General features: G+C 47.1%; 1 protein-coding gene and 1 non-coding gene across 2 annotated transcripts in view; both read right to left on the reverse strand.

The window, feature by feature from the left end:
• Positions 1 to 13,242, reverse strand: part of DGCR8 (DGCR8 microprocessor complex subunit) — a 175,190-nt gene that overhangs the window by 108,150 nt on the left and 53,798 nt on the right. Inside the window, exon 7 of the mRNA XM_073559047.1 lies at positions 11,217 to 11,318. Within this exon, the coding sequence (XP_073415148.1) occupies positions 11,217 to 11,318 (102 nt within the window). The remainder of the gene's footprint in view (positions 1 to 11,216; positions 11,319 to 13,242) is intronic.
• On the reverse strand, positions 12,918 to 13,057 carry LOC141069556 (small Cajal body-specific RNA 16). Its single transcript, XR_012226592.1, has one exon.

A 13,242-nucleotide genomic window follows, 5' to 3' on the forward strand; every position in this document is an offset into this window, starting at 1 on the left:
CCAAAGAATAAAGTCGCTTAATCACTTATACCGCATGAGGAACGGCGTAAAAAATAAATAAAACCAATTTTTCATATGATGTTGATTTTTTCATTCTGCCTCCCAAAGGTCGCAGTAAGGCTTGGAGGACATTTATCCTGCGCTGAGTGCATACACCGGGGTGTCGTTGTAAATCTCTGAAATATGTGATTCAGACAGAACCCCTGGCGGTAAATACCCTATAATGAGGCAGAGGAGGCACTGTGGATGCTGTGTTACCTGTGATCCGGCGGTGTCCATCTTTTTAGGATTGCATAAAAGTGCTGTCTGCCACAGTTTTGTGCACTTCTGAAAAGGACACCGCTGAACAGAGGCCAGACAGAGTCCAGAGTAAATCTGCCTCAATAAAGTGAATAGGATCCCTCAGCGGTTTCATCCGAATCACGTCACTCAGAGGTTTAGCTGGAAACCCCAAACTAAGTGGTCAACGTAGAGCGCCGGATAAATGTGATCCCAAACGTTATGTAAAATGTTCCCAATAAAAGCTTCAACTCAATCCACCAAAAAAAGCAAGCCCTCACTCAGATCTGTCGTCTGTTGACAGAAACATAGGGGGCTTCCACATTACTGGTAGCAGAAAGGCTCTGGAAAAACGAAATTGGTCCTCATACGCCAAAAGAAATTCAGCAAATTCTCCGTTCTCAAATCCAAATGCCCCCTCCCTTCTGAGCCCCAGTGTGCCTAAACCACATTTAGCATTTCAACAACAATGAGAGCCTCCCTAATTTACAGATGCACATCTCCAGAATCATGAACTGGGCATAATGTACTGGTCACTACAACGTTCTGGTCACTACAGCGTAGTGGTCACTACAACAGCAGTTTGCAATTTTCACTCAGCAACAACCACTACTGCTTGTTTCTGGAAAACACCCATAGAGTCAAAATCGTCACTATATCTTTAGATAAATTCCCAAAGCATTATAATTTCCAAAATGGAGCCACTTGAGGGGGATTCTGCTTTTCTAGCACTTAGGGGCTCTTTAAATGGAATCCGCAAACCAGTTTAGGAAAACCTGCGCTTCATGAGGCAAATAGCGCTCTGTCAATTTTTTTCTTTCTTTTTTTTTTTTATTTCCACAAGGGTAACAGGAAAAAATTGACCACCAAATTTGTTGCGGAATTTGACCTGAGCATGTCTATACCTCGTATGTGGGGGGAAACCACTGTTTGGGCGCATGGCAGGGTTCGGAAGAGTAGGAAAGCCATTTGACATTTTTACTGCAAAATGTGCTGGAATAATTAGACACAATGTCGTGCTTGGAGAGCCTAAACAGTGAAAATCCCCCAACAAGTGACACCATTTCAGAAAAAAGACACCAGAGGGAACTTCTCTAAAAGTGGTGACCACCTAGAACCCTAAGGTGCTTCACAGACGTTTAGAACGTAGAGCCATAAAGATAAAAAATAAACAAATTTTCACCACAAAAATGTTTTTTTAGCCCCACATTTTATATTTTCACAAGGGTAACAGAAGAAAATGGAACCTAAAATTTGATGTGCAATTTTTCCTTAGTATGCAGATTCCCCATATGTGATCAAAAACTACTTTTTGAGGCACAGTGCAAAGCTCAGAAGGGAAGAAGTACCATATTGGAGATCAGATTTTGCTGGACTGGTTTGAGTGTGCCATGTCACATTGGCAGATCCCCTGAGGTGCCAGTACTGCAGAACCCCCCATAAGAGACTATTTTACAAACTAAACCTCTTAATGCAATCATCTAGGGGTGCAGTGATCATATTGATACCACAGGAGGGTCACCAATGTATACCATAATTACATTTTTGCCACCAAAATTTGGCTTTGGCTACAAATTTTACATTTTCACACTGGGAAATGGGTAAAAAATGGCACCAAAATTTGTCCCACAAGTTCTGCTGAATGCAGAAATACCCCATATGTGGCTGTAACGTACTGCTTAGCAATACAGTGACACTCGGGAGGCACAGAGCGCGCTACTTGCCTTCTGGAGCGCAGATTTACCTACACAATAATTTGCGGGCTCCATATACAGAGCCCCTAAGTACTAGAAGAGCAGAATCCCCCCTCAAGTGACCCCATTCTGAAAATTAAACCCCTTTGGGAATTTATCTCCAGGTGTAGTGACAATTTTGACTCCATGAGTGTTTTCCAGAAGAAAGCAGCAGTTGATATTGCTGAGTGAAAATTGAAAACTTGTAGTGACCAATATGTTCTAGTGTCCATACATTGTGCCTGTACGTTGTACCCAGCTCGTGCTTCTGGAGACATGCAGCCCTAAATTAGGCGAGCTCTCATTGCTACAAAAATGCCAAACAGGTGGACACTAACTGCGGAATTAGGCACACAGTGGTGTTCAGAAGGGAGGGCTGCATTGGATTTGGGAGCGCAAAGTTTGATGGATTTCTTTTGGGGTTCGAGGAGTCATAGCACTTTTCCAAAGACACGCAACCAGTAACATGGAAGCCCCTATAGTTTCAATGACAGATGACGGACCCCGAAAGGGGACTTGCTTTTTTTGTGGATTGATTTGAAGCTTTTGTTAGGAACATTTTACATAATGTTTAGAATCACACTTATCCGGCACTCTACACTGAGCACTTATTATTGGGGTCTCCATCAATCTCTGAGTGATGTGATTCAGATGAAACCCAAAGGGATCCCATTCAACATGAGGCAGAAGAGTTATTATGGACTCTGTTTGGCCTCTATACAGTGTTGTCCTTTGTTTCAGAGGTGCACAAAACTGTGGCCAACTGCACGTTTATGCACGCTTAAAAAGACAGTGCCAGATTACAGGTCAGACTGCTTACAAAGTGCCTCCATCTGCCTCATTATAGGGAATCTTCCGTCAGAGATTACGTCTGAATCACGCGTTTCAGAAATTTACACGGAACTCCCGATGTACGAGCTCATCGTAGAGCGCATGATAAACATGGGAGGCAGAGTAAAACAAATAAACAGTAGGTGAAGAATTGGTTTTATTTATTTAAGTTATTGCACGACTATTCTTCGGGTCAGTGTGAGTACAGCGTTACCAGATTTATACAATTTTCTTTGTTTGTCTGCTGTCACACACCAAAAGTTCCCTTTTTTCTTTTACAAAAAATTGCTTTTTGCATCGCCATATTTTAAGTTATAATTTTTCCATAAATCTACCAACAGTCATGTGACTGCTTGATTTTTGGGGGACAAGTAGACGCTTTTATTGGTTCCATTTTCTGGCACCTGCCATTTTTTGATTGCTTTTTACTCAGATTTTTGGGGAGGCAGAATGAGCAATCATCAGCAATTCAGGATTTTTTTTATGCCATTTGACATGTGGTAAAATTGAGAAGGGAGCTTTATTCGTCGGGTCAGTATGATTACAGCAATACCACATTTATATTGTTTTATGTTTTGCGCTTTTACAAAAACTATTTTATAGAAAAATTATTTTTGCGTCGCTTTATTCTGTGAGCTATAACTATTTTACTTTTCCGCTGATGGAGCTGTATGGGGCTTGTTTTTTGCGGGACGAGATGACATTTTCAGCTGTACCATTTTTATATACATTAGTCTTTTTGATCGCGTTTTATTCCATTTTTTGTTCGGCAGAGCATTCCTATGCTGTAAAAACTGTGAGAACTGCACTGACATACAAACTTGTCAGACCATGCGCTAAGCATGATCCATGACAACATTGAATCACCATAACGATTGGGCCCCGGCGATGACGCCAAATCTAAGGGTAAAGGGGGATTCTTCCCTCTGCCTGCTCTCTAAATGCTGCGATCAATTTTGATTTAAGTGTCGAGAGCCCACCAGTTAAGTACCAGGCGACCTGGACGTATGGATACATCCAAGGTCGTAAAAGGATTAAACTTGTTCCATTAAAATATAAAAGGGCTCAGATGGGGAAAAAAAAAAAAACAGGATTTTTGGTTGCTTACCGTAAAATCTGTTTCTCGGAGCCTTCAGGAGGCTGACATAGAAAGAGTTAACTCCTCCTCTGCAGTATACATCTCACCGACTGGCACTAAGTTAATCAGTTAGTGAGAAAGCAGTAGGAGAAGCAACAAGATAGAAAGAACAAACAGACAACTCAAACTGTAACAATAGCACACAGAAGAAAGAACAGGAGTTGTAAAACATGGGAGGGTGCTGTGCCCCCCAATGAAGGCTCCGAGAAGCAGATTTTACTGTAAGCAACCAATAATCCTGTTTTCTCTATCACTTCATTGGGGGACGCAGGAACCATGGGATGTCCCAAAGTAGTCCCTGGGGAGGGAAACAGCAGAAAACTCCATTCAGGTCAGAGAACTCACCACTGCTGCCTGCAAGATCTGCCTAGGCTGGCGTCCGCCGAAGCGTAGGTATGGACCTTGTAAAATTTGGCAAACGTGTGGATGTAAGACCAGGTTGCCGCTTTGCAAAGTTGTAGGTCGGATGCCCCATGGTGTACCGCCCAGGAGGCACCCACCGGCCGGGTAGAGTGTGCCTTAATCCCAGGGGGAGACACTCTGTTCTTTACCTGGTAAGCCTCCAAAATTGCAGTTCTGATCCAGTGAGCAATTGTAGCCTTGGAGGCCTCTTCGCGCACCATCTAGAATGAAGAATAGGAGATCCGTCTTCCTAAAGGATGCTGTCCTATCCAGATAGATCCTTACTGCCCAGACCAGGTCTAGCCTGTTCAATGAACGCCCCAGAGAATGAGTCTGAGAAGGACCGAAGGAAGGGAGGACAATATCCTCATTCAAGTGAAAAGTGGACACCACCTTGGGAAGGAAAGAAGGCAGAGGCCACAACACCACCTTATTCTGGTGAAGAACCAAGAAGGGGGGGGGGCGACAGGAAAGAGCCGCCAAGTCCGAGACGCGTCTAATGGAGGTGATAGCCACAAGAAACGCCACCTTCCAGGACAGGTTGGACAGGGAGACACCTCAAGAGGTTCAAGGGGAGAACCCCTCGTGACCTCCAGAAGATTGAGGTCCCAGGGGTCCACGGGATTCCGGTACTGGGGAGCTGCATGCGCCACTCCTTGAAGGAAAGTTCTGACTTGAGAACGGGAGGCTAAGGACTTTTGAAAGCAGATAGAGAGGGCTGATACCTGCCCCATTAGACAAGTAAGGGCAAGGCCAGTAACAAGTCCCGCTTGAAGACAAGCCAAAATGGAAGGAAGCGACAAACTCATTGGCCTCACACCAGCGGAAATAGGCTTTCCAGGTCCGCTAATAGACCGTGGAAAACAACGGCTTCCTAGCCTGGATCATGGTGCGTATCACCGGATCGGAAAAACTGGACGCTCTCAGAATCGCGGTTTCAACAGCCACGTCATCAAACTGAGCAACCGAGAACTATGGTGGTAGATTGGACGTTGTGACAGAATATCTGGCCTGTCTGGAAGCCTCCAAGGGGCATCCGCCAGAAGACTGACGATCTCTGCAAACCAAGACCTTCTGAGCCAATCCAGTGTGATCAGAATGACCAGCACCCCCTCCGCTCTGATCTACTTCAACAGCCTGGGAAGAAGGGGAAGAGGAGGAAACAGGTAGGGAAGTGAAAATTGCGACCAGGGAATGGCCAGAGCAAAATGGCCACGGGACCTGGAGACAAATCGTGGAACTTTCCTGTTCAGCCGGGACGCCATGAGGTCCACACCCGGAGTTCCTCATCGAAGGCAAATCTGACGGAAGACCTCCTGATGCAGGGACCACTCTGCCACGATAATCCTCGCGGCTGAGAAAAATCGGTGGCCCAGTTATCCACGCCGGGAATATGCACTGCGGATATTGCCAGAACTGTCGCCTCCGCCCAGAGGAGGATCCTGGATACCTTGGCCATCACCAGGGGACTCCGGGTCCCCCCCCTGGTGATTGACGCATGCCACTGCTGTGGCACTGTCCATCTCAACTCTGACTGGCAGATGCCTGAGAAGCCTTTCCCAGTGACGGCAGGTTCAGAAGGATGGCCCTTATCTCGAGGATGTTGATCCGTATAGAGGACTCCTGCGCAGATCAACGCCCTTGAACCGCCAGATGGCGAAAAACCACCCCCCCAACCGAGAAGGCAGGCGTCCATCGTCACCACCTGCCAATGGACGGGAAAGAAGGACCGGCCCTGGGGGATGACAGCCACCAGTCGAGAGACCACTTGACTCGGGAAGAGACAAAGCGGACGATCCAGCTACAGGACAGACCTGTCCCACTGCGAAAGGATGGCCTGCTGAAGTGGCGTTGAGTGGAATTGCGCAAAGGAGATTGCTTCCAAGGCTGCCACCGTTCTGACCAGGACCTTCATTGCTGAATGGAAGGAAGGAAGCCGAAGGCCTTGAAGAGAGCGAACTCCCAGCTGGAGGATTGCCCTCTTCTCTTCAGGGAGAAAAACCTTAGCCTGTCGGGTATCAAACAGCATGCCTAGGAAAACCAGGCGCAGAGTCAGAACAAGGCAGGACTTTTTCATGTTGACTAGCCACCCAAACCGGGCCAAAGGTCGAGGACGATGGTCAGACTTTCCTGGGCCTGAGAGAGAGAGAGAGACAGAGCCTCGATGAGGATGTCGTCGAGGTACGGGATAAGCACTAAGCCCCTGATCCTCAAAGATGGCCATCAAAGCTGCCATGATCTTTGTTAAAGACCCTGGGAGCGGGTGCGAGTCCGAACGGCAGGACGGCAAACTGGAAATGGTTCCCCTGTACCGCGAAACGCAGGAACCTCTGATGAGCTGGAAAATTCGGAACGTAGGTAGGCGTCTTTAATGTCTATGGAGCACAGGAATTCCTGCGCCTCCATGGAAGCCATTACTGAGCGGAGGAACTCTATCCTGAAATATTGCAGGCGAACTCTTCTGTTCAGTAACTTCAGATACAGAATGGGCCGAACCGCGCCGCCCTTCTTTGGCACTACAAACAGGTTTGAATAGAAACCTGTGAAGTGGTTTTGTTCTGGGACGGGGACGATAACCCCCGAACTGAGAAGGGAGGCGATGGACGTAAAGAAACCCGGAACCAGAGCAGGATCTTTTGGAGGACGGGAATTGAAGAAACGATCTCGGGGACGCAAAGCGAACTCTATTTTTTATCCCGAGTATACTACCTCCTTGATCCATTCGTCCTCCACCGAGGCGAGCCAGACGTCCCTGAAAAACATTTGACGACCGCCTAGCCTGGGACATACGCTGGGATCTGGACACGAGTCATGCTGAGGAAGATCTGACAGGTCTGGGCCTGATGGACCTACCATGGGAGCTTTGAGGACACCAGGAAGGAGTGGGCTTGAAGGAAGCCTTTTATCTGACCTGGCTGGTCTGCAGCCTGCACTGACTGTAAGAATCCTCCATCGCCGCGAAATGGCCAAAGGGGCGGAATTGCAGCTTCCGGGAAGGCCAGCGAGGTCTGGACTTGGGGAGAAGAGAACTTGTGCCTCCCGTGGCCTCTTTAATAATCTGGTCCATCATGGAGCCAAACAGGCGGTCCCCCTGGAAGGGGAGGCTGGTAAGCGACATCTTTGACAATAGGTCCGCCTGCAATGCTTTGAGACAAATATTCCTCCGGATGGCCACCATATTGCTGGACTCCTGAGCAGCGCAGGATGCAGCATCCAGAGAGGCAGATACCAAATACTTCCTGCATAGGAAATCTGGTCTGCAATGTCAGCTAGCTCTCTGAGGAGCTTCCAAAGTATGCCTTTACGAAGCTGTTTGGCCCATCTGGCTATGGCCTTTGAGACGTAGGTAGAGGCAAAGGCTGGGCATAATGTAGAAGCTGCTTCAAAGCCTGACTTGCCAGCAATTCTATCATCCTATCATTGGAGTCTTTGAGGGATGCTGCATTAGAAAGCGGGAGGACCGTGTTGGTTGACAGTCTGGAAACTGGCGGGTCCAAAGCCGGGGAAGTCGTCCAGTTAGCAGTGAGCTCAAGAGAGAAGGGATATAGGATGCCGAGGCGCTTCCCTCTTTGAAAGAGTCAGGTAGGGTTCTCCCATTCCCTATTGAGTACCTCCACAAATTCACTGTGTGGGGCCAAGACCATGGAAGGTGGTTTTGACCGTCTAAACGAAACCACCTCATCTGCGGGCTCCGTAAAGGTATCCTTGACGCCTAAGGTCTTGTTGACCGCAACAATAAGGCTCTGGACCATATCTCTCATGTTGGAGGCCTGTTCTGAATCCAAGTCCGACTCATCTTCTCATCTTCTGAAAGCGCGTCCGAAGACGCCTCGCATGACTCGGGAGAGGAGGATCCGGAAGAGGGATCTCGCCATTAAAGACCGGATGGTGAGATGAAGCGGGAAGAGGATCTAGAACGGTGCTCCTGTCTGGGTCTCTCACAGCCTGTGTTTGAAGGTCCGGAGAATCATGTGACCCACTGGCGACTGATGGGGTCAGAAGGGGTAATTTGTCCAGTACGGACAACAGGGTCTGTGACACCTAGGTGAGATTCGCCATAGACTGCGACAGAGAAGAAGCCCACCCTGGGATAGGGGTCTCGGTCTCGCCTGGGGTCAGAAGGGACTCCTGGGTGGTGGACACAGTGGGGTTGCTGCAGTCCTGACAGAGGGGAGAGGACTGACCTGAAGGAAGTCTGCTTTTGCAAGAATAGCACGCAAAGTGTCTGACCAGAGTACCGGAAGAAGAGGAAGAGGAAGCCGGAGGACGAGAAGGCTCTCCTTTGTGCTTAGGCATATTGAGCAGACCCACTAACTGATGGCAGAAGGTTAGGGGACAGTGAGAGATGCAGGTGAGAGTCTGTCTGCAGAGCAGAGCTACCCCCAGTATCCTGTCCAGAAGACTGCTTCCAGGCTGTAGAAGCTGAAGAGCAGGTCCTATAGGGAGAAGCCACCACCCGGGACCACACGCTGGAAAATTGCGACTGCAGGGAGGATGCCGGAGATCCGTGTATGAAATTGCACACTGCAGGCAAGTGGGCGTGCTGAGAAAAGCCCACTTTCTAAAGCCAGAAAAGAAGCGGAGCTAACCGTCCGGTCTGGGAGCCGAAAGATGGCGGCGTTCTACACTCCCTGCGCCGCTTGTCCAATGAGGCCGGATGGAGTGGGCGGAGCTATCCACCGAGTGCAGGAAGCGGAAGTGGAGGGGAGACAGGCAGGAGAAAAGCCAGCCTGAAGACTAAGATGGGGGGGGGGGGCGCAAAAGAGGAGACTAGGCCGGAATAGAAGACGGGGCCTAGATTAACACCCAGAGACTGCCGATGGAGGGATGGAGGGGGGCCGCACAGAGGCCCTAAAACGCCGGAGTTGTCCTCCGGATCCATCCAAAAAGGTAGCCTGGTGCCGGAAGGGGAGCGGGGACTAGGCCTGAATGTAAACCGGGGCCTAGATTAATCCTGGTGACCATGGGAGGCGCTTCCTATAGCCTAGCGCTCCGGTCCGTAAAAGAATCTGTGTGAAGTGGTCACCCCAACGCTGAAAAGGGGTCCCCTTGAAACCCTAAAATAGGGTTGAGCCAATACTCACCTTCTTCCTCTGACCTTCCTTTATGTAGAACTAGTCCTGAAGGAACCTAGGGAAAAGAGCGAAGAGGTACCTCTCCATCCTGGTGATGTTAGACGTCCGGAAAGGCCTGTTGCAGGACGTCAACATCTCCTCCAACAGACATGCTCTGGTGGGTGAGTGGGTGGGAGACGATGGGCCAGGACGAGATCCAGATAGCCTAAGCACGCTTCTGTGCTAGGGGTATGGGTCAGGCCGACTAGACCTATGAGGATACGGGGTGGCAGTACACGCAGTACTCAGTCTCTGTGTGGGATTACAGTAGTCACCTTTCACATTGTATCACTTCAGGTACCTGAAAAGGAACGATGCATATTGAGGTAGAAATGGGTCTGGGTGTCCACCTCCTACTGACACTAAGCTAAACTGATTAACTTAGTGCCAGTCGGTGGAGTGTATACTGCAGAGGAGGAGCTAACTTTTTTTTATGTGCATAGTGTCAAGCCTCCTGATGGCAGCAGCATACACCCATGGTTCCTGTGTCCCCCAATGAAGCGATAGAGAAACACAGTTAAGGAGCAAAGAACTTGCTGGAATGGTTGTCAGGAACATTATTACATTTGCAGGTTGCTTGAAGTAGTATTACAGTGGAAATCCCCTGGGAGTTTACCCCATTTGGGAGACTTCATGCTCAAGTTACTTATCCAGCGTAGGGGCATTTTGACACCACAGGCGCTATTCTGAAATTAAAGGGGTTTTTCCAAGATCGACGTTTATTATAAAATCACTAGATCTTGGAATAAAAATATGTTCCACAATTAGAGGTGTTAAAAATCTAATTGTGCTGAGATAATCTTAAAAATGTGCCCTTGGTGTGTACTGTGTAATGTCTGTGTATGACCATGCAGAAAAATGGTCTGATCATACCACAGCTCCTGGCCAGGGAAGAGAATAAAAAGTATATACAGACATTAAAGCATGGGATAACTGCTTTTTTTTTTGTGAGGCAAAACAATTCACTGCCTATTTTGAAGTAATGTTATACATGGAAAAAAAAAAAAAGAAGAATGAGTCCCAGAGTTATCTGCAGATTCCGTCACTGTTATGCAAGTAGCAATTTTTGATCAGCTGCAGTCCTTTAGAAATCGTAGAGTTGGAAAGGACCTCCTGGGCCATCTGGTCCAACCCCCTGCTCAAAGCAGGATTTGCTAAATCATCCCAGTCAGATGTCTGTCCAGCCTCTGTTTGAAGACTTCCATTGAAGGAGAACTCACCACTTCTCGTGGCAGCCTGTTCCACTCATTGATCACTCTAACTGTCAAAAAGTTTTTTCTAATATCTACGGTAATCTGTGTCTCCTCCCATTCAGTTTCATTCCATTGCTTCTAGTCTTTCCTTGTGCAAATGAGAATAAAGATGATCCTTCTACAATGTGACAGCCCTTTAGATATTTGTAGACAGCTATTAAGTCTCCTCTCAGTCTTCTCTATTGTAAACTAAACATTCCCAAATCCTGCAACCTTTCCTCATATGACAGGGTTTGCAGACCAGTCACCATTCTGGTCGCTCTTTTCTGAACTTGCTCCAGTTTGTTGATGTCTTTAAAAATGTGGTGCCCAAAACTGGACACAATATTCCAGATGAGGTCTGACCAAAGAGGAGTAGAGGGCAATAATGACTTCACGTGATCTAGACTGTATGCTTCTGTTAATACATCCTAGAAATTCTTATTACAAAATTCTTATTACAAAATTCAATGAGATGGTTCCTTACCACATTCAAAAAAGTTGTAAACAGGACGAACTTTCAAGACTCTCTGCATATATTCGTGGAGGATGCAAACTTCTGACTTTCCATTTGGATTAATGACAAACTCTGTTAGACAGAAACATTGTTAAGGAATTTTAAAAAAGTATAAGAAACTATGACAGCTATCATGAACATTCACACTTAGCGCAGTAGATACAGATTTGAACAGATCTGTCACCCATTTTTAGTGATATCATATAAAGATATCACCCAATTGTGCATCCCATAAGGATTCTATTAGGACTTTTGATCCCCCCCGACCCAGCACCTTTGATGCATTAATACCTTTTATGTGTTGGTGGAGATTTATGGAAATCGCCACAGTCCGGTCCGATGGGCGGGGCTTATTCGCCTTCTTCCCTCCCTCCACGGCTTGATGAACGTAATCGTCATCTGTGAATATCACAGATGCCGTACTTTTCTGCGCTTGCACATTGTAAAGGCCTCCGGCGCTTGCGCAGTATGCTTTGCCCAACTGTGGGCAAAGCATATAATTGGTACTGCGCATGCGCCGGTATTTTTCAGTGCGGTCTATGCCCCGGAAGCGTGTCCTGCACGTGAAGCCTTCCAGGGCATAGACCGCACTGAAAAACACTAATGCATGCGCAGCACCGATTATATGCTTTGCCCACAGTTGGGCAAAGCATACTGCGCAAGCGCCGGAGGCCTTTTCAATGCGCAAGCGCGGAAAACTACGGCATCTGTGATATTCACAGATGAAGATTACGTTCAGCAAGCCGAGGGAGGGGGGGGGGGGGTGAATAAGCCCCGCACATCCTACCGCAGCCATTTTCATACATCTCCACCAAGATAAAGAAGGTATTTATGCATCAAAGGTGCGGGGTCGGGGGGAATCAAAAGTCCTAATAGAATCCTTAGGGACGGACAATTGGGTGTTATCTTTACATGGTATCACTAAAAATGGGTGACAAGATTCCCTTTAAAACCTCATCCAAACCAAGTGGGAAAAAATGCAAATATGAGAGCGCTGCAGATAAATACAGCAGCTATCAACAGTAGCAAAGCAAAATGGAAACCTGTGGAAGGAAAACTATCAAGAACTGCGTTTCCATTTTTGAGAGGAGGGTGAGGTGGAGTGTGAGGCACCTGAATAAGGCAAGACGTGCACCTCGCTACAAATTTTACTCAGTCAGGGACTGGGGTAAGATCTGTGACATAAGGAACATCACCGCCTGTCTTTCAAGTTTTTTGGAGCTGGGCAAAAATGGTGTAAAAAACGCCAAAAATGGCAACTTTTTTGCAGTTTTGCAAAGCTTTTTTAAGCTAGGTTTCTATACTAAAAGCTTTCATGAATATGCCTATGTATACATGAAACCTTACTGCTTTCAATATTGGCGACACAAGCAGTAGCACACAAACCAACCGCACAAAATTAATTCAAGGAGGTACCTGACCTCAACAAAACTTTAACGATATACCCACATGGGGTTATTTTAAGTGGAATTTTGTTACTAAAAAGAGAAAAATAAACAAGTCAAAGAAACACTTATTTTATCATTAAATATTTTCCTGGCACATTTTTGGATTTAGGGCCCGATTAAGACTGGATCTTCATACACAAGTCTTAACGAAAGACTTATTGGTGTCGGGCAATATGCTCACACCACTTTTAATGATTTAAAATGTCATTTTTCTTCAACCCTTAACTGTCTGCAGTATCATACATGGGCATAAGACACTAGGAGATGCCCACACCTGTTACTGCCCAGGAGTCACCTGGGGGATTTCTCTAGGTCAGAGCGAGGCCGTTAGGTACATCAACCAAAAGCCGAAGCCCAGACCATAGCACTTAATGAATTTGGTGAATCTTTGTAGTGGCATGCATCAGGGACTGGAATAGCATGTCAGGCGTAAAAAAAAAAAAAAAAAAAAAGGTTAGCACTTAGCCACGCCTTGTAGCCCTCCAGCTCCGCCCATTTGGGTGGGGCCATTTCAAACTGGTGTAAAAACGCCAAAAGCCGCAAAATGC

This window comes from Dendrobates tinctorius, unplaced genomic scaffold (genome assembly GCF_039654945.1).
Source record: "Dendrobates tinctorius isolate UK_male_01 unplaced genomic scaffold, ASM3965494v1 ptg000265l, whole genome shotgun sequence".
In the NCBI taxonomy this organism is placed as follows: domain Eukaryota; kingdom Metazoa; phylum Chordata; class Amphibia; order Anura; family Dendrobatidae; genus Dendrobates; species Dendrobates tinctorius.